The sequence below is a fragment of the Ostrinia furnacalis genome, unplaced genomic scaffold (assembly GCF_004193835.3).
Source record: "Ostrinia furnacalis isolate ACB-3 unplaced genomic scaffold, ASM419383v2 OfSCF0635, whole genome shotgun sequence".
Classification (NCBI taxonomy): domain Eukaryota; kingdom Metazoa; phylum Arthropoda; class Insecta; order Lepidoptera; family Crambidae; genus Ostrinia; species Ostrinia furnacalis.
Window position 1 is genome coordinate 452,247 of NW_021130874.1, and position 22,513 is coordinate 474,759.

The following is a 22,513-nucleotide window of genomic DNA, read 5'->3' on the forward strand; positions in this document are numbered from 1 at the left end:
TAAGGTTTGGACAATATTTTCATTGAATAATGTTTCCGACAAAGGTTGTCAAATTGACTGACATGTTTATCGTATAGTACAGTCCACTATGAAAATTAGCTGTGGTTTGTTTCAACTACCTATTTTAAAAATTTTTGTCACTTTCTAAGTGTTGAATTTTATGGAATTGGGAAAGAAGTACCGAGTTTTAAGCGTTCATGAGCAGACATTGCAGTTGAATATTCAAGTTCTGAATTTGATTATTGATGAATAATAAAATAAATCCCACTAGCTCGATTGATGGTTTCATTTAATTTATTTAAACCAGGTTACCTATAATAATATTTTTTCGTTAATTTATGAAAATATCAAATTAGCTCGTAATCCTGAATCCTGATACATAAAGTTAGCCTATTAATTTAACACAGGTACGACTGTACTCAGTGTTGCACTATCAAATGCAATTGACGCGCCTCTATGCCAGGGTTTTTATGTTCCTGGTCAGGCTATAGTTATTATTATGTCTGGAATCATCTTGAAACGTCTGATCTAAGCTAAAAACTACTTTACGATAGATTACTTTGAAAGTTACTTAGTAGCTTTAGCTTAATTAGATATACAACATACACCACTAAAATTTTAACACCGAAAAAAAAAATTCTGGGTAATGAGTTGTTGATAGTGATCCTATTAATGCAAAAAAAAAGTTAAATAAAGTTACTTAAAATTTTCTCCCAAAATTGGCAATTTATGGACACACGCGTCGCTAGCACTATTTACGTAAGATAATGTAACACTTATTAGAACTCAAAATTACTTGAAATGTTGCATTAAAATGGTCTAAGTTAGCTAAGTAAGTAAGGGGGCGTCCATTAATTACGTGAGACAATTTTGGCAATTTTTCAACCCTCCCGCTCCCCTTGGTGAGATTTGGTGAGATTTTTCCAGACCCCCTCCCCTCCCCACAATCTCACGTGAGATTTCTTAAAATATATTTTTTCAATGTAAATGGTTCGATTAGGATTTAATTTAAATATTTTTTAATATTAAAATATTATTTTTGATTTAAAATAATCCAGTTTTTTCGCAATTTGACTTTTCTTGCTGAAAAAAATTACGTGATATTTGTCAAGATCCCCCCTCTCCCCTACGTGAGATTTAGTGAGGTTTTTCTTGACCCCCTCCCCCCCCTAAATGTCTTACGTAATTAATGGACGCCCCCTAATAATAACACTGGAAGCGTGGTCGAGGCGTGAGCGAGACAGACATTTTTCACATTATCTTACCAATCTCTTAAATGTTATGTACTTAATTCTTTAAGTAAATTAACGCGATTTTTATATTTTAAGTCAAATCTAACTACAAATAATTGAAACTGAAGAATAAACTTGTCATTTTAATATATTATTTCCCATACTGAAACTTTCAATGTGCCAAACTTATTTTTCAGTTCTAAAATCAGCTCTAAATATTTATTTAGAGCTGATTTTAGAACTGAAAAATAGAAGAAGATACTGATAAATAGAAGCAGTCAAAAGTTAAAAACAGATTTTTTTTATTTATAAGATATAATAAATCATAATCGACAAATTAATGATGTTTTTGTACAGCACTACTTTCATAATAAATGACAGCTGTCATAGTAGATAGGTCTTTCATTATAGTTTCATTCATTTCATTCGCTCATTGCCGGTTTCTGTGTGCTACGTAAAAAGTTTAGATTCTCACCAAAATGGTTATTTTGTGTGCCTAAAATGAGTGTTTTACTGATCCAGCTCCTGGAATACAGTTTTACGGTGTTTGTGGGAGGTTTTGAGGTTCGGTGTGTGATACGCTGCCGTGTCATGTGATCATTCTGAAGCGGGAATTTACATCGGATTTCTGTGATAATGGATTCGATTGCTGATGAGAACTACCGGAGCATCAACCTTCCTTATAAACCAGATTCCGGCCACGATTCGGATGATGACTTGTAAGCAAATACATCTACACGAGCACTGCGTCTTTGTTTGCCTAGCTTGGAGGAACTGCGTCACGTTAAAAAATTATGTGTGCAAGTTGTTATCTTTGGAAAAAATGTTAGGTCACTTGTAGGAGGATGTTGGTTATGTTGTGTTTTCAAACGTACGGGTTTGACCCTCATTGCACAATCGATATTTAGAATTCAATCACATTTTTGGAAATTAAATGATTTCCTCTGTAGATCCAATTCTAATCTGAAGCGAGAGACATATTTTTTTATTTTAGTGTAATTCAATAAAAATAAGTCACAAAATACTTCCAAAATGTTTTAGTGTTGTTTACTATATTGTAGAAAATAATAATTATTATTACTGAAGACAAGATGATTATTGCCATTTCTAACCCTAGCATCTTCTTTTATGACACCTAGCATCTTGTTACAAACAAGAAAGAACTAGCCGATAACTTAGCCGTTGGCTAAGAACTGGATTTACATTGTCCGACATTTCATTTACAATCACGTAGTTAAACACTTAAGTACAACAACACCAAACTTTTAAGTAGGTAGTTCTTAATCAATAACCTAGATAAGTTAGAAGCACCATTAGAATTCATTAAACAGTTAATTAACGGGTGTTTCTCTGCTATTTGGAAAATCGTCCATACAAGGCTGTCCTGAAGTAATTTTATTAAATGTTGAGAAATTTTGTTAACGAAATTCAGGGCAATAGCAATTTAAATACATATCTCAAAAAAGCCCACACATTTTCTTCTTAGTTTTTGAGTTATTGGCGATTTTTCGCAAAATTGCGACAGGGGACTGTTGCAACCACCCAGGGGAATGTGTTATGGACAAAAAACAATTAGTATTTTTCTTTGAGTAAACAAACTCTTTATTTTTCTTTGCCATTATAAAAATATGTAAGTTTTTGAAACAAAAAATATTATTATTAAAACAAATATTACTAATTTATAATGACTTTTCTTAAGCCTAATAACAGTAGCATTAAACTTAACGAGCAATTAAGTGTTAAGACTTAAATTGTATGACACTAAAGTCAGTCTTTATAATAATCAAAAATGTAGTATCCTGCCTTTTAAAACAGAACCAAAAAAATACAAAAAGTAATAAACTTCATTATCATCATCATCAATTCAGCCATAGGACGTCCACTGCTGAACATAGGCCTCCCTCAAAGACTTCCATGTTGATCGATTCGTAGCGGCCTGCGTCCAGCGCCTTCCTACTACTTTTATAATGTCGTCGGTCCACCTTGTGTACCGTAAAACGCAGCGTNACAGGGGAATGTTTTAATAATTTGAAGACAGCATTCTCAGAAGGATATTTTGATTAAAATTATATTGTAAACATTGTTTGTGATGAATTAAGATGCTAACTGTTATTGTTAATGTATTTGGATATTTTTTATTCAAATATCAACAGCAATATAATAAACATTTGTAACAATATGTGTAATTCTGGAAAAGGGACGTACCAGGGGACTGTGATTTGAGACGTTTGAGGTTATTTATTCGAATATTCCATGATTAAATTACTAAATATGCTATGTCATGCTAAGAATACCTAATTCTATGTCGGTATTGATACAAAAACCTGAGAAATTTTAAGGTTTACTACACAAATTTAGCTTGGGACAGCGATTTTCCATTTAGTGGAGAAATGCCCTAACAAGTTTGTAAACAATATCTTAATGACTGTGGCTTTGCCATTAAAAGTTTTTATTGATGCTTGGATATTTTCCTACTATATGGCTTAGGTTTGTCTCGAAACGCTGGTAGGGCGCAAAAGATAAGGAGACATGTAATGGGCTACCTTTTTTAATTTTTGATGTTCTTAAGCGCCAAAATACTGGTCAAAATTGATTTAATATTTTTTATTTTATTTTATTTACGTCTTGAATATTATTTCTCACTCTGTCTTAAGTATTTGCCCTTTTGCCATTAAAAGCATTTATTTAGTGTAAATTCCTTAGTATCCAATATTGAAATTTAGCACTCAATGAATGCATTAAACCGTATCTGATAAGGCAGCATTGTAATCACGGTGTCTAGTCATTATACGCTACATTTCCATGAGTGCTCTCTGATAATCGCGGTACCAATACTCCAAGGGTTTTGTTATTATAATTATTTACAAACAACAATTTAAGAGCAGAAAGTAATATAATTTATAGATTGAGTTATTGAAAACTCAAAACAATATCTTTTAATTGTCCACCAGTTAATTCCGCTGACGATAATATTGCGAATTTGAAAATTTTGTGTTGTTGTAACATACTTAATAATTGTTAACACAGTAGAGTTTGCAAGTGGACTACTCAAATATTTAGGATTGTGTTTATTTTTTGGCAACACAATTCACAATTCATTGTATTATGATTGACATAGTTTTGCAGTATGATATCTAGAAGAGAACTAATAAGTGTAAAAAAAAACTGTGGTAACCTACACATTAAACACATGAAAATGTTTAGGTTTAAATTAATTTTTTATTACATTGAACTTTATAGAAACTTCTAATATTTTAACAAAACCTGAAAATGTAATATGATTTGAGCTAATTCTATCAGAAGAAATATATTAGTAAACTAGCGGCCGCCCGTGACTTCGTACGCATGGATCCCGTTTTACCCCCCTTAGGTGTGAAGTTTCGTAAAATCCGTTCTTAGTGAGGACCTACGTCCTAAAAGGAACCCCCATGCATAATTTGAGACTCCTAGCACTTGTAGTTTCTGAGATTTCGTAATGTAACATGAGTGAGTCAGTCAATCGCTTTTATAAATATTTGATTGCTTTTTTTTTTAAATCCCTAATGTTATTAGAGCCAAAGTATGTCTCAATGTGTACATTTATGCCTCAATCGGTGACTCAACAGGTCACACAAGATAGCTGATAAAAATATTATACGCTTAGAGTTCACGGTCGGGTCACGAATTAGTCGCATCGAAGAAAAGCCACGTCGCATTTGGACTGTTGAACCATCAGCTGATTAGCAACTATGATAAATTGAGAATACTGAAATGACTATGCATTTTACTTCGGCATTTCTGAAAATGTGCGATCGTCAGTAAACACGTCGTCGCGCGCCGGTGTGAAATGACGAGTCATACCATATGCCCATATGAAAGATCTGTGGAGTCGTTCTGTCGAGACCAAGATACTGATATAGGGAACCGAGACCATTAGCTGGAACCCAGCTGGAACTGAATAGTAAAGCTTCTTTCATTGCGGCGACATTTTCTCATAATTTTTCACAGATCCAGAACTTTTCATGTTGGTGTAGCTTATTTTATGTTGTGATGTCGTTGTTCACTATTCGCGTTGCTGTGTTTACTCGAAATTTAGCGAATTTTCTTAAGGAACAGTCCTAAAACTTGCAGGAATTCTAATTTATGAAATTCACTTCACTGCAACCAAAGATGATACTTCTTGATAAGCTCACTTCATCAGAAACATCATTTGGTTAATTGTAATCAAGATTTAGGATAATGTACAACCTCCTTAACTGCCTCTGTGGTCTAGTGGTAAGACCACCAGCTGCTTCAGACGCAGAGGTCCCGGGTTCGATTCCCAGTTGGGGCAGATTTTTCTGTTTGGTTTGGTTGGTGGTAGGGCTTGTTCTAAGTCCACCTGGCTAGCTACCACCATCTTACCTAAGTCTGTCGCCATAACAACAATGTTAACAGCATTGCTGTGTTCCGGCAGTTAGAGGTAAGATAGCCAGTTCCTCCGCGGTTGAGGATTCCAGGTGAAGCTCGCTTCCACCTTCGGCCTGATCATCACTTACCATCAGGTGAGATACAGGCCAAGACCTTCCTCGTTGTGGATAAAAAAAACAGTAAAGTAGATTATAGAGTCATTCTGACGGACGGCTTGAGATGCTTTTTAAAATTCTCATCACGTGTTACTCACGCCCTAAAATTTAAATAACTTCTGTGACCAGGTAACCCAAGTTCACACTTTCAAGACACGTTTGTAAATGCTAGAAAAATCCTATTGTATTGCGTTTGTGAAAGTAATTATAAATAGTTGTAGGAATTTCTATCAACATGACGAATTTCTTCTTACATAGGTAGGTAAAAATAAATAAATAAATAATAAATCTTTGGACAATTTCACACAGCGCCAGCTAGCCCCAAAGTAAGCAACTTAATGCTTGTGTTATGGGTGCTAAGCTTAACGGATATACTACTTATATACTTTTTTTTTAAATACATAAATATTATACATAGTCACACCCAGACCCGTCACAGAAATTAAAATTCATCATTTCAATTTCTGCCCGGCCGGGAATCGAACCCGGGACCTCTCGGCATAGTAGTCCGTTCTGAACCACTACACCAAACGGCCGACTATTTGTCTTGTATTTTGAAGTTTCTTATGAGGTATTTGTATTTTGAAGTTTCTTATGAGTTAGACTGACCCATGCCTTTTATCACTTGAAAGAAACTTGTGAGGAACATCGGCATCTTCAAAATAAGAGTTTTGATACTCGATGATCGATCGATGTATTCTTCTGAGTTTCAGATATTTATTTACACCAGAACGAAATTCCCGCGAGTGAAGTTGAAACTACAATAGGTGTATTCACTCAACCACAAAAATCACTACATAAACGTGAGACTCCACATTTTAGGAACAGTGTTAGTTTTTCCATTTCGGCACGTACACAGTAGCTTTGATAGGTATTTGCAATTCAGATGCTCGCGAAATGCTTTTCAATGAGTCATTGAGTTTGGTTGCGTTATCATCACTTATCAGATCCGGTAGGTCGGGGAATCTTCTGAGGAATGGCAGGTGGACAAGTCATTGATTTCCGATTTTATTTTAATCAGGCTTACTCAATCAAAAAATTCAGAATGATGTATTAAGCCTGATTGTGATCTAGATATGCTAAATTCTTTCGTCTGATTCCTATTTCTCCGTATTTTCTTCAAATATTTTGTATTGGAAAATCCATAATTCTTTATGATAACCAGTGGGCGTACTCCTGTCGACGAAAAACCCAAAAATAACATAAAGCCATTGACTGACCTTGTGTATGTCTTGTTAAACAAGATTGAGGCAACTCATTGTTGACTTTCAGAATACGATTCTTACTATTTTCTCATAATTTCATCATTATTTCTAAGATTACCACTAAACACTATCTTATGGTTGTTAATAGTTACTGTCTTATATCTTGGATAAGCCTAGATTACTCCGAAAGTCCCTAAAGGGTTTCAACAGTAATTAAATATTTATTCAAAAAATGCAATTTTTTGAAGCCGATTGTTTCGACATCAATAATATAGTTTCTACATTTGTAGTACGTTTAAAAAAGCCCTATGTTAACGTCATCATTCTAGCTGTAGTTTTTGAAAGTAGGTATCTAGGTTATTGAACTGTTTTCCTCGTTTCTATAGTAAAATTATTAAATATTATTGGCCGAGTCAAAATCGAGAGAAACCGGTTGAAGATCATACAGGACCAGTAGAGCAACTAATTAAATACGCGTTTACGATCACGCCAACAATGTTGATTACATGCATCAAAACAAGCGTACTGAAGGCTGCAATAAGCCCTTTTCCTGTGCCAATGCATCCTCATTTGGTAAAGATAGAAAGAAGAAGTAACTTAATTCGTAATCCCTATAGCCATCAAAGTCTTCGTCGCGTGTCTAGATACTTTCGCGACAAGAGCGAGCCTGTTTTATCTTTTCTCTATCAAAAAAGATTCAGCTGTTTCCGCGTAACTTTCTTTAAATATGCAAGAATCCTACCATTTATTAAATTCACATTTCATTCAAAAAAAGCCAGTTCTTAAAGTAAAAATGTGATTGTTCCAGAGACCAAAATGACGTGGTCATCAGGAACCCGCGGCTCTCCTCCAGCTTCCTGCTGGCCGACGGAGGAGACGGCTCCGAGGCCGACCTGCTCGGGACCACTCCTCCGCGCTCCAGGATCAGGAGCAAGGAGATCAAGAGGTGAGCTCGAGCTCGAAGTCGTAGTTAACTTTTGTCAATTAGTTCAAAGTGAACTGCCGAACCATTGCCGATTACCTGCTTGGGTTGGGCTTTTTTTTATCCACAACGAGGAAGCTCTTGGCCTGTATCTCACCTGATGGTAAGTGATGATCAGGCCCAAGGTGGAAGCGAGCTTCACCCGAAATCCTCTACCACGGAGGAACTGGCTATCTTACCTCTAACTGCCGGAACATAACAATGCTGTTAACATTGTTGTTATGGCGACAGACTTAGGTAAGATGGTGGTAGCTAGCCAGGCGGACTTGGAACAAGCCCTACCACCAACCAAACCGAACAGAAAAATCTGCCCCCACTGGGAATCGAACCCGGGACCTCTGCGTCTGAAGCAGGTGGTCTTACCACTAGACCACAGAGGCGGTTGGCTTAGGCTTGAAGACTTAATGGCGATCAGTAGAAATCAGTATGATCGCCATCGCCTTCGCAATCGTGCACGCGGGTTGCGCGCATAGGTTTGGCCAAACCTTTATTGGGTCAATGCATGAAAAAATTAATAACTCTCAGAAATTTTAACTCAGAGGTAGAGGTGACCTTCATAATATTTTTGTACCCTTGATAAAATTCTCACCCAAAAGGTGTGATGCGATCTGTGATGGCGATCTTGCCCAAAAAGTAATCTTTTTAATTCGTCACTTGAAGGCCTTGAAAAGTAATGGCGTAGCTATTTATAGACCCCTTGAGTGCGATTATAAACCAACATGCACTGCATTAAGCTCTTGTTTAACCTCTGATAAGAAATCGAGAGTGGAACCGGTGTTGAGAAAACCTAGGGGATTTTGGTTAATCGAATGGTCAAAGCATGATGCTATGTCAGACAGAATTATGTCAGATCCAAACAGTTGAGATTGAATAACAATGAAGGAAGTAGATTATTGTTATTATTTTGTACAAAACTGTGCAGTGGCCATGTTTGTTATTGGTTTTTTGTTTACGTTATAGATACTAATTAAACAGTTTTTTGTTTTTATTGTTAGGAGCTATGATTTGCCACATATTTTGATAGTAAACGAGTAACATTTTATTGTAGAACATAATAGCTTCAGTAATATTCTATACGTCCTTCAACCGGGCTGGTCATTACCTACTCAAACAGACACAAATGGCAGACAGTTTTATGTCAGATTTACTGATAAGATTAAACTAACCACCATAGTAATGTTTGCTTGATTATATTATACATTCATGAGCCGACATGTTCGTAAGTACATGTTCAATGTTAGAAAATGTTATATTAATTGAAATTACTGTCGTAAAATGTTAATGGGAAGTCCCATTAAAGTGAATTCATTAATGAGTCATTGCGTAGACTTGTCTGTGTGTTATGCATTGTGAATATTACGATCTGTTGCATTGATAGTAGCACAACATTATAAAGTTCCATCTAATATTTTTGAGTGAAGTACCTAGTTGTTAGTAAGTTAAGTACCTTGCGGGAGGCCTTTGTCCATAAGTGGACGTCATTTGGCCGAAAGTAACGAATGAGCGAACCTAGTTGCTAACAAACTTCTACCTACTGCTACTAACTAACTTCCGCATTTACAATATTATTTAGTACCTACGAGGAATAGGAAAGTCAACATTTTGCGAGACAAGTAAAATGTCTGGCGACGTCTGACGTGACACCCGCCCAAGTAACATTTNTTGCAAGTCTTGCTCGAGCGGTGTCTGTCTATGTGTGCGTGGCTCGAGCGCGTTTAGTATGGAGTTTGTCTTCTGTTATATTTTGTGGCTTAACTCAGTCATTGCCTGAGGTATGGGAGCGGCACGGGAGGGTTAACATTGACACACACTGGTCATCACAAAAATCGACCCACCTACGTCTTACAGAAAAACTCGTTTCTACTGACACAATCATGGTGCCCCAACAACATTGGTGTTATTTGAAAGCCCAATAAATATCCTTAAAGAAAAACACATTGAATTTCCTAATAAATGATTAACGTATACAATAAATGTGACTTGAAAAACTTGAAAAAAGACCTCACTTTGGGCTCACCTCTGGGATCAATTAGACCAATTTTTATGGTTATAAAACCAAATAATGATCTCACGTGTCCTCTTTAACAGATGGATAGCGATTAATCCCAACTTAACAGTTTTATAGCCATAAAAGTTGGCTCAAGCGTAACTACCTATTTTTTGAAGAAGTGACTCTGGATTCTTCTACAGACACATTTTTGGGGTAAAAACCTTTCCTTTAATGAAATGAAGTTAAGAACTAGGCTTTTAAATGGTAATATAGTATATTAATATTGGTGGGAAGTGGGGATGCATACGTTTGAAAGTGCTTGTCGCGGGTGGGTCGATTTTTATGATGACCAGTGTATTATGATGTGATAGCAAATATGAAGGAGATCTGAAGTCTCGCTGACGTTTGACCGTCACAAAAACATCCTCTCGTGCCGGTCCCATACCTCAGGCACTCACTCAGTTATAACCGCTAGACCTATGTTATAGCGCTAGCACTGTAGTAAAGGAAGTATAAGGCCTCAGCCTCGAGTTTAGCGGGCAGCGGGGCGGGAGCGGCGGCGGCGCTGGAGCGGGGCGGGCAACGCAGACCCGTTCTCGAAACAAGCGGGCAGCTCGCGCGGCGCTTTAGCGGCGAAGTGTTGTGTTCGGGGTTGTGTTGTCGAGATATTTGTTTTTATTCGCAAACGAAATGTCTGAACAACGGCGACAATTTTATTTCGATTCAAATTTATTCCTAACGCTCGATTTATTGTGGGCAAAAGAAGGAGTNCCGTCACGTGTCGAGGAACGTTTGTATCGTAGTGAATACTATGCTTGACCCTAATAATATTATAAACTAGCTGGCCCGCGGACTTCGTATAGTCCAATCAATTAATGTGTGACATGAGGTGTAACATTCGGAAAATGGCGGAGTATAAAAAATATTTTATGATAAGGTTAAGGATTCTAATGGTGAAAGAATATTTCAAATCGGTCCAGTAGTTTCGGAGCCTCCAGAAACAATCAAATCCCTCCTCTTTATAATGTTAAGTGTAGATGAGAATGTAATTCTGTCCTTGTGGTAAACTTGAAGGAGGTACTTGTACATAAGTAGAAAATGTAAGTTTCAATGGGTAACTTACCATTTCTCACGTAGAAAGAAAAACGTGAGACGTTGTTAGAAACTCTGCAGATGGCTAATTTCCACGCGGGAAAAGCCGCGATAGAAGCTAGTTCTGCAAATACACCAAGAATGCAAGATATAATCTTAGCGAGATTTTCCTGAGTTTGATAAAATCGTGAGTTATTTATTCAACCAGTAGCAAAAATATCACATGTCGTTAAACTGGAGAATTCAAATATTAGCTTGCGTATTTGCAGTCATCACAGGCTTGTTCAAGGTTAGGTCGCTAACATCTATATTCCTAAACATGGCCGACGACCTCGGCTTAACGTTAGAGTTCTACAATTTCGAATTGTCATCTACACTAATATTTTAATAAGAAAAGATTTGATTGTCTGTTTGTATTCAATGGGCTCCGAAACTACTGGGTTGATTTAAAAATTCTTTCACTATTAGAATCGTATATTATTACTGAAAACGTAGGCGGTACGACGTTGGTCGTTCACCGAGTCAGTTACTTTAAATTGAGTGAGTTAATTGAATTGATTTTGGAAGATAATGAAGAAATTGGTATTAAAATCAGATAATTTACGATAGTTTAAACTCATATAACCGCCTGATCATAACTTCAAATTACATAATATTAAGTAAGAAAAGGTGACAAAAAAGTCAAAGACAAACGTGATTGAACTTTACCTTGCCTACTCACACTTACTTTAAATAGGCATTTTAAATTGATGATGATAATTTTATTTTTCTTGCGACACTTTTAGTTGCCATCCAATATAAGTATCGTACTGAAGGTGAGGTTATGGTAGTGCAAGCTTAGATAAATTTTTGGGACATATAAAATCCCTAAAACAGCAAACAATTAAGCAAGCGTTCTGGGTCCAGGTATCTTACCTTTTGTTAGCCTGGCATTTAGACCGGGTTACCTGCAGTCTTAGTCACAGGTCTGCAAACTGACTAACGGTGAACATATAATTTTTGTTTATAAAAGATAGATGGTAACTCATCATCTACATAAGTCGCTGAAAAGAAGTTGCTTTACTCCGTGATCAAGGATTCAATCGATGTCTGCTGCTGTCTTTCCCGAAGACTATAATCCGGTCATTTTCAAGGCGAGAGTGAATAGGCACTTGTAGGGCAGATATGTACCATAGACTGCATCCCACTTAACATCAGGTGCGATTGTGGTCAAATACCTGCCTCTTTATGCATAAAAAAATAAAAAATTAAACTTGTAAATCAACCGCAAGGATCTCTCATTATCCGCAATAGCCATTACACCTTGATATTGTAGTGTCAATTATCTCAACTTCCTAGTATGTTAATAACTTAAATAACTACATATATTTTGTTGCCGTAATCGTGCAGAGGATTACCGCCCCTGTTACCGAGCGATTAAGGCGTCGTTGGCGTGGCATTATCTCTGCAGTGATAACAGACACTTGTGTTTGTGTACGCCCGTTATCAGCGACTCGTTTGAATTTGAATGAGCCAGGCTTATCACGGGTTAGTTATGCTAAAGTGTAGTATAATCACATTGTAATTACTTTGATTTGCCAATAAACATGCTAATTTTGATCATCATTATGTGCATATTTTTGGTTTTCATGTGAGAATGAATGCAAAATCATGCGCAAAAACCTCGTTTTCCCTTCAAGATTACCTATAATTTTACATAATATCTGACTGCGTTCAGTTAAGGGACTAACCTACATCTCTAGATTTAATAAAATTTTCGCAAACGTTGGGATAAATTCGGCAACACATTGACTACTTTGCGAGGAATGCTTTAGGTCACTTATTTCGATGATTACTTTGCGAGGAATGCTTATAGGTCACTATTTCGGTTCAGTTATATTATTAAACTTCTGTCGCCTATTACAATTACTTGCAATTTATCGAATCAAAATAAACTGCTTAGAGACAACCTGCTAGTGCTGAAAAAACTCATAGAAACCGAACAGAATACCGGATACAGCATGTCCGCCCATTTAATGTATTTTTAAATTTGCCAAACCATTGTATAGAGCGTCGGCAGCTGCTTATCCTATTTCAAAATGACGAATTTTGACTTTTATGCCCTTGGGCGAAGGTTTAAAGTCAATTAAGAAAATTTGGTAAGTGTTTAGTTGATGAACGGGTACGTGTATTATAGCCAAGTTGTAAAAATGGCTTAGTCATCGTCTAGCTAGTTGTATCGGCTGAATGATGATATCAAGGCACAATAGCAAATGCGTTACGGCTTCACAATCTATATGCCGTAACACGACACTAGAGCAAAAAATGTGTGAAACAAAGTAAATAAAAAATAAATAATAGGCGTGATTATTTATTTTTTCACGCGTTGAATGTATGAACTTGACTTTAGTTTGAGATGGTTAAAAATTCTTACAAAATATTTTAATGTGGTTTGTGTAACAATTTCTGGTAGTCAGATCTTGTTGATTTCCATCGTTTTCCATAATTAATCTAAATTGATGGGTGAAAGTCGCGGGAGGTGCCTGGATGCGAGCGGCGCAGGACCGGTCTTTGTGGAAATCCTTGGGGGAGGCCTTTGTCCACCAGTGGACGTCTTTCGGCTGAAACGAACGAACGAATCTAAATTGATTGACCATGGCATTGATTGATACACGCGTCATGCTTCTTCCTTCTGCCGGGGGGTTAAAATGTTGGTTGTCTTTTTTGTAAACATTAATAAATAAATCTTGGTATTTGTCTTCAGGAACACCGATCAGTTTGTGCAGAAGCAGGCGGTCCGAGTGAAGAGAACCGGCTCCGACAGCATCTTGAAGTCCGAGTCGGCGCCGGTGGTGCCAGGTTTGTGAACAATAAATAGATTATTAAAAGAAACAATATGGAAACCGTGGGGTGGACTGGTAGAGTAGAATAGACGACCCCACTCTTACCCTGGGTGGGTGTCCATCAGGCTTCACCACCTTCTGGCCAGAACAGACCGAAATTATTATTATAGGTTACAGAGCTTAACCACAAAATATAACAGAAGGTAAACTCATGTATGTACCTCGCTTTGCATACCTCTCTCGCTCGCACGCTCGGCCGTCGCGCTAGGGTTGTCTTGTCATGTGTTGCGTTTATTTCGTTATGATAGAAAAATGTAACTCTTAATACTATGCAAGAAAGACAATAACAGATATCCACGTATACTTATTTATATTTAGTACGTTATTATAGTAATAGTTTGCAAACAAATACACGAGAAGGAAGTAGTATTTTGTTGAGTGGTTGACACTATTATCCAACTAATATTATAAATGCGAAAGTTTGGATGTCTGGATGTTTGTTGCTCTTTCACGCGATCACTACTGGACGGATTTTGATGTAACTTTACAGTATTATTGTTTATAACCTAACTACCTATTTTTTGAAGAAGTGACTCTGGATTCTTCTACAGACACATTTTTGGGGTAAAAACCTTTCCTTTAATGAAATGAAGTTAAGAACTAGGCTTTTAAATGGTAATATAGTATATTAATATTGGTGGGAAGTGGGGATGCATACGTTTGAAAGTGCTTGTCGCGGGTGGGTCGATTTTTATGATGACCAGTGTATTATGATGTGATAGCAAATATGAAGGAGATCTGAAGTCTCGCTGACGTTTGACCGTCACAAAAACATCCTCTCGTGCCGGTCCCATACCTCAGGCACTCACTCAGTTATAACCGCTAGACCTATGTTATAGCGCTAGCACTGTAGTAAAGGAAGTATAAGGCCTCAGCCTCGAGTTTAGCGGGCAGCGGGGCGGGAGCGGCGGCGGCGCTGGAGCGGGGCGGGCAACGCAGACCCGTTCTCGAAACAAGCGGGCAGCTCGCGCGGCGCTTTAGCGGCGAAGTGTTGTGTTCGGGGTTGTGTTGTCGAGATATTTGTTTTTATTCGCAAACGAAATGTCTGAACAACGGCGACAATTTTATTTCGATTCAAATTTATTCCTAACGCTCGATTTATTGTGGGCAAAAGAAGGAGTGCGCTGCCCGCTCGTTGCCCGCTCCCGCGCCGCTGTTTTCGAGAACCGGTCTATTTGATTTTACGCATAAGATCCTGCCGCTCCCGCGCCGCCGCCGCTCCCGCCCCGCTAAACTCGAGGCTGCGGCCTAAAAGTAATAATTTCCTAATTACCATTTAGTTACTTCCCTAACAAACTCCGTCAGTGATGTTTTCAATTTCCTTACCTCTGTTTGTGTCTATCGATTTTTGTAATAAATAATTCCTGTTTACGATAAGGGCCAATTAGGAAGTTTTTAATAGAATGTCGGTCCAATAAACATTGACGTTTGTATTACTATTTCATTGAAGAGTGAAAGTCGTGTTGTTCGACTGAGCACAATCGAAAAATAAAACGTGGCGTATGTACAGTTAAATTTCTTCTTCTGTAATTCGCGTACATATGGCACTATGTATTTAGAATTGTGATTTTAAGAAACCTCGGTGTGTTATTTGCTGGAATTTACTTTCTGTAATTATGTCAAGTTTGGATAAGACATCGCAGGTATTGAATCGACCTGAATGTTCGTACAAAAGTATGATCCTGTGCTTTGGGGGTAAGCTGTTAGTCCTGTGTTGTTCTCAGTTGTTGGAATCCTCACGACAGTAACAAGAGCTGTTGTATTGTTCTAGAACGGCTCAAGAAACGAGCCAGCTTGAAGTTGCGAGAGGCAAGGGACTGGAAGCAAGACATGAGCCAGCGGGAGCACCGGGCGGAATCGCTGCCTTCGCCCGTCGGCCCGGCGCCCGCTGTGCCTACCTTGGTGAGTTGGATCGTTCTAGAACGGCTTAAGAAACGAGCTAGCTTGAAGTTGCGAGAGGCGAGGGACTGGAAGCAAGACATGAGCCAGCGGGAGCACCGAGCGGAGTCGCTGCCTTCGCCCGTGGGCCCGGCGCCTGCTGTGCCTACCTTGGTGAGTTGGATCGTTCCAGAACGACTCAGGAAGCGGGTCAGCTTGAAGTTGCGAGAGGCGAGGGACTGGAAGCAAGACATGAGCCAGCGGGAGCACCGGGCGGAGTCGCTGCCTTCGCCCGTCGGCCCGGCGCCTGCGGTACCTACCTTGGTAAGTTAAAACTGGCCTGTTAATCGCTCTAGGTTATGTTGGAGAACTTCTACAGCCTGTGACAACACAACACTCCAGCATTTCTTAATGTCATGTCATTGAGGTGTTAAAAAAATGGTGAATTGTGTTGTGAATTTGCTGGATTCGTGATTTTGATTCCCTATTAAGTCGCAAAACACACTGAAGCTGTACCAGGAGTGTTCTCAAATTTCTTTAACGTTCGATATTATATGCATCATGCCATACAGTAACCCATACGCTTCCCGATGCCAGATCACAGAATAAGTAATAGTACAGGTACAGAAGGATTACTCCGCAAGACGATTTAAATAAATGCGAGTCTTGCTACGACGCGATACAGTGGAATTCAGCTCGCACAGCACTACGTACCTACAATTTTATTCACCTACAAGTTTTGTCTCTTTCTATCGCGTGCCTCTGAACTCTTCTTACGCTGTTAGGGTTGCTGTCTAGTGAAAAAATAATTAATCTACTTATTTGTAATGAGGTACGTATGTAGGTAAGTATGCATTCATTATGGAAAACCTTGGGAGAGGCCTTTGTCCAGCAGTGGACGTCATTTGGCTGAAACGAACGAACGCATTCTGAGCAGTAGTCATGGTAGGTTAGGTTCCTATACTATCCTAAGAATTATTGATTACCTACATGGCCAACATACCTTTCAGCATCTTTGGGAAGCGAAAAAAAAGATAAATCCGGTAGATTTCTTTTCGAATTTAAACACCCGAATACCGCACAATAATATTTCTTTCTCTTTATATCAATTTTTAAATAATACTTCGATCATAGAATTAGGTACTACAACGCACGCCAGCGTCCTGACGGGCGCGCGCGTGACACTCGACTGATATAATACCCGCCGGCGGGGCGCTTCGCTGTAGGTAATTATCGGACGTACCGCGCGGAGTGAGCCAGGCCTGGCCAGATCACAAACCGTTTCAGCTCGGAATGACAACTTCTCAAAATGACAACCGGGGCGCAAAATGTCCACTTCTCGAAATGACAACTTCTTAAAATGTCAACTTCGCTAAAAGACAACTTCTTATAATGTCTATTTCTCACAATGACAAATTCGCATTTGGTCAAATTCACATAATGACAACTCTAGAAGAACTACAACTCTAGAAATAATGAAAATAAAATATCAACAAGTAGTTGACATTATGCGAAGTAGACCAAATGTGAATTTGTCATTGTGAGAAATAGACATTATGAGAAGTTGTCTTTTAGCGAAGTTGACATTTTAAGAAGTTGTCATTTAGAGAAGTGGACATTTTACGCCCCGGTTGTCATTTTGAGAAGTTGTCATTCCGAGCTGAAACGTCACAAACCTCATGTGTTTTGCGTTTTAAAATGTATTGAGGCTTATAAGTAGGTAATCTTTGGCAACGAAAGAGTATTGTAAAATGAAGATTCTTTCGTTCGTTCGTTTCAGCCAAATGACGTCCACTGCTGGACAAAGGCCTCCTCCAAGGTTTTCCACAATGAACGGTCCTACGCTGCCCGCATTCTGGCTCTTCTCGCGACCTTCACCAGATCGTCGGTCCACCTAGTAGGAGGCCTGCCCACGCGTCGTCTTCCAGCTGGGTTGGAAAACCAAGATTACTGATAACAAATTGTCATTCCCAGGTGGAGTCATGCAACCGCTTCATGTCTCTGACCTCCCGTCTGAAGTGCCGCGACGCGGAATGCTTACCAGAAGAGGACGTGGAGGTGGAGCGTCGGCGTTGGCCCGAGGTGGCGGTCCCTCCCAGCCGCGTGTCCTTCCACAAGACCTTCAGCCTGCTCATCAACATGGGGAATATTGAAAAGGGCTGTCGGCGGACGGTGAGTGCAGTGAGTTGGATTTGAGTCATTCAACTGTTGTTTCTCTTCTTCTTCTTCTGTAAGGCCCAGAACAGACGGTGAAACGCAACTGCAACGAAACTGCAATTGCTAGTTACTTTTGAGTTGCATCTAAGTTTCTGCCATAGCGTCCGTTGAGAGACCACACATGACGCGACCAGTTTGAAACTTTCAGTTTCATTCATCAGAATCATCACATAGTTGCAGTTTCGTTGCAGTTGCGTTTCACCGTCTGTTCTGGGCCTAAATGCTCGTTTTGGCTTTAGTATGTGGGGTGTAAGGTAACGGGTAAATAGATGTCCAGTCGTATGTAATATGTCTGCTCATCATAAAGGCTGCCGGCGGACGGATATGAATCACTCAACTGTTATGTTTCTCTTCTTTTTTTTCTACTATTATAAGTGTGTGTTCTAGTATAAGTGGGGCGTAAAGCAAAAGGCAAAACCTAGTGCAGACGTATGTAAGGTGTAATCTTCAATATTCTTGCGCTGAGACCGTATGTGTGATAAACTTGATCTGAACACTTGGGCTGCTTTTTAAAGTGAAAAGCTTTAGTGTCAGGTTTTGGTTGATGGTGGTGATGGTGTACTATGTAGGCTTTCTTCCCGTTATTGTTTTTTGATTGTTCCTTCTGATCTTTTAAAGCGCTCAATGACATTAATGGTGTTGGTATTAGAGCAGTAGATTATTATAGTGCGCGTTGTTGCGGCACAACTAAATAGGACCACTCCCACTCGTTCTGTGATTGTCGTAAGAGGCGACTAAGGAAAAACTGCGACCTAACCCGTCTGACCAGCTTTAGCTGTTAGGTCAAATCTTCCCTTAGCCTCTGGTTTAGAGGTTCCCGTTCCTGCAGTGGAAACTAAATGCCCTGCTGATGATATATTCGTAGATAAGCCGCGAAGAACAAGTGTGGCAGAACGAGCTCAAAGACCTGATCTGGCTGGAGCTGCAGGCGCGCGTGGCGGGCCGCTCGCTGGCGCAGCAGGACGCCTTCCTGTGCTCGCAGCGCGACGGCGTGCCAGCGGTCGTCAGCAACATCGTGGGCTACCGGTGAGTGCCGCGAGGGTAGGTGCGGACGAGCTGAAGGACCTGAGCTGGCTGCAGCTGCAGGCGGCCGCTCGCTGGCGCAGCAGGACGCCTTCCTGTGCTCGCAGCGCGACGGCGTGCCAGCGGTCGTCAGCAACATCGTGGGCTACCGGTGAGTGCCGCGAGGGTAGGTGCGGACGAGCTGAAGGACCTGAGCTGGCTGCAGCTGCAGGCGGCCGCTCGCTGGCGCAGCAGGACGCCTTCCTGTGCTCGCAGCGCGACGGCGTGCCAGCGGTCGTCAGCAACATCGTGGGCTACCGGTGAGTGCCGCGAGGGTAGGTGCGGACGAGCTGAAGGACCTGAGCTGGCTGCAGCTGCAGGCGGCCGCTCGCTGGCGCAGCAGGACGCCTTCCTGTGCTCGCAGCGCGACGGCGTGCCAGCGGTCGTCAGCAACATCGTGGGCTACCGGTGAGTGCCGCGAGGGTAGGTGCGGACGAGCTGAAGGACCTGAGCTGGCTGCAGCTGCAGGCGGCCGCTCGCTGGCGCAGCAGGACGCCTTCCTGTGCTCGCAGCGCGACGGCGTGCCAGCGGTCGTCAGCAACATCGTGGGCTACCGGTGAGTGCCGCGAGGGTAGGTGCGGACGAGCTGAAGGACCTGAGCTGGCTGCAGCTGCAGGCGGCCGCTCGCTGGCGCAGCAGGACGCCTTCCTGTGCTCGCAGCGCGACGGCGTGCCAGCGGTCGTCAGCAACATCGTGGGCTACCGGTGAGTGCCGCGAGGGTAGGTGCGGACGAGCTGAAGGACCTGAGCTGGCTGCAGCTGCAGGCGGCCGCTCGCTGGCGCAGCAGGACGCCTTCCTGTGCTCGCAGCGCGACGGCGTGCCAGCGGTCGTCAGCAACATCGTGGGCTACCGGTGAGTGCCGCGAGGGTAGGTGCGGACGAGCTGAAGGACCTGAGCTGGCTGCAGCTGCAGGCGGCCGCTCGCTGGCGCAGCAGGACGCCTTCCTGTGCTCGCAGCGCGACGGCGTGCCAGCGGTCGTCAGCAACATCGTGGGCTACCGGTGAGTGCTGCCGGTAACGCTTGTCTACCTGCTCTTTTGACAATGTGCGCTTTTGACAATCTGCATTCGTTTGTCATTTTGCGCTTTTAACGTTATGCTACTAAATGACCATGATCTACCGGTAACCCTTGAGTCTGATTTTATGCTTCCCTTTCTCCAAACCAGCTGATCATGGGTTACACTGTTTCCAAACCAGCTGAACTTATATTTTCCTTGTCTCCAAATCAGCTGATTCTGTATTTCCTTGTCTCCAAATTAATTGAACTTGTGTTACCATGTCTCCAAACCCGATGATTTTGTATTTCCCCGTTACCAAACACGCTGATCTCGTATTCCCCGGTCTCCAAACCCGCTACCTTTGTGCTCTCCTGCTCCAAACCAGCTGATCTTGTTCCTCGCTGCCTTCAATATTACCTGCTGTTGAGTAGTTCCACTTCTCTTCCAATTGCAGTGCCTGACAGGGTCCATAACGATCTGTTTAGCTTTAAGTCCTATCTACCCTATGTAACACTCGTTCGTTTCAGCCAAATGACGTCCACTGCTGTAACATTGTGGAGAGGCAAATAAATTTCTGAATCTGACCTTGTGTTCCTCTGCCTCCAAACCTTTATTCTCTTGTCTTCTAGCCAGCTGCTCTTATATTTTCGTCATCCAACCCGCTAACCATGTGTTCCCCTGCCTCTAACCCAGCTGACTTTATATTCCCCTGTCTCCAGGTTCGTGAACCCGAACCCGTGTCGAGCACGCGTGACTCGGCTGTGCGCGGTGGCAGGATCGCGCGAGGACTTGCATTCTGAATCCGAGGGAAGGGAGGACGATGAGGCAGAGAACTTAGATGGTAAGTTGGGTTTCTCCTTCATAATCGTGAATTTCGGCTACGTAAGCCATCTTCAAGCGTACTAGCGCCGCCAAGAAAGGGAGTCGAAATGATCGCCATGGCCGAAATCGGTTGGATAATTCATCATCATCATCAGTTTTTCTTAGTCTTGGTGATATGAACTTTGACAATTTGAGTGAAAAGTCCGACTGAAAAGTATTCTGCACAAATTCGAAAAGAAAAAAATTAATTTTGCACAGTTTTGGATTTTATAATTTTGAAGTTTTTTGTGATAAAGTAGAGCTTGTTGTTCTGTAGAAGAGTAAAATGCAGTGCAGGGTCGTCTTATTCAGTCAGGTTACATATGCGGCTGAGACTCGAGACCTCGTTGTACTCACTCGTAGCTAGGTTTCACAGATTTTGGTCCTATTAGGAGCTTCATAATGTAACTCAGATGGTGCTGGTTATTTTTTGATAAATGATAACATACTATCATGTTGCCAGATGACGGCACAGGCTGCCTGATGTTCAACTGCCGCTCCTGCACGGACGCCGTGGGCAAAGCCATGCAAGAAGTCAACGCGCTCATCGACGCTTACTACAATGCATTAGCGCTGTACCCGTCCTGCAAGGCTATGACCGTGGACCACCCGCTCGTGGCCACCGAGCCCTTCCAGAACCGGATCAAGGTGAGTGACGTCATAGCAGCAGGAGGTCAACGCCCTTACAATGTGACTACAGCGCGCTGGCGTCACTCGTGGCTACGTAGCGCTTCTAGAGCCGGATCAAGGTGATCTGACGTCACAGCTGCAGCTGGCTAGCGATGCAGGAGGTCAACGCTCTCTCGACGCGACAACAATGCGCTGGCGCCACTCGTGGCCACGGGAGCCCTTCCAGAACTATATCAAGGTGAGCTGACGTCACAGTTGCTGACACTAGCGAAGCAGGAGGTCAACGCCCTCGCGATGCGACTACGACGCGCTGGCGCCGCTCGTGGCTTTTCCAGAACCGGATCAAAGTGAGCTGACGTCACAGTTACAGCCGATGAGTGATGCAGGTCAACGCGCTCATCGACGCATACTACAACGCGCTGGCGTTGTACCCTTCGTGCAAGGCCATGACTGTAGACCACCCGCTCGTGGCCACCGAGCCCTTCCAGAACCGGATCAAGGTGAGCCTTAAAGGATTTGCCACACTGGATGCGGTCTACGCTCAGGTCATTTTACCGCGTCTGTGGTCTAGTGGTAAGACCACGCAGAGGTCTCGGGTTCGATTCCCAGTGGGGGCAGATTTTTCTGTTCGGTTTGGTTGGTGGAAGGGCTTGTTTTAAGTCCGCCTGGCTAGCTACCACCATCTTACCTAAGTCTGTCGCCATAACAACAATGTTAACAGCATTATTGTGTTCCGGCAGTTAGAGGTAAGATAGCCAGTTCCTCCGTGGTTGAGGATTCCGGGTAAAGCTCGCTTCCACCTTCGGCCACGTCGTGATCGTCACTTACCATCAGGTGAGATACTGGCCAAGAGCTTCCTCGTTGTGGATAAAAAAAAACATATATGTATGAACAATATTGTCGGTCTCTGTACTTTTTCTATCGATGAGATCTGACAGCGC

General features: G+C 41.5%; 1 protein-coding gene across 1 annotated transcript in view; it reads left to right on the forward strand.

The window, feature by feature from the left end:
* Positions 1-1,657: 1,657 nt before the first annotated feature.
* Positions 1,658-22,513, forward strand: part of Mekk1 (mitogen-activated protein kinase kinase kinase 4) — a 59,414-nt gene continuing 38,558 nt past the window's right edge. Inside the window, exons 1-8 of the mRNA XM_028323322.1 lie at positions 1,658-1,951; positions 7,790-7,927; positions 13,789-13,883; positions 15,699-15,841; positions 17,780-17,977; positions 18,888-19,048; positions 20,801-20,922; positions 21,406-21,590. Of these exons, the coding sequence (XP_028179123.1) occupies positions 1,869-1,951; positions 7,790-7,927; positions 13,789-13,883; positions 15,699-15,841; positions 17,780-17,977; positions 18,888-19,048; positions 20,801-20,922; positions 21,406-21,590 (1,125 nt within the window). The 5' untranslated portion in view covers positions 1,658-1,868. The remainder of the gene's footprint in view (positions 1,952-7,789; positions 7,928-13,788; positions 13,884-15,698; positions 15,842-17,779; positions 17,978-18,887; positions 19,049-20,800; positions 20,923-21,405; positions 21,591-22,513) is intronic.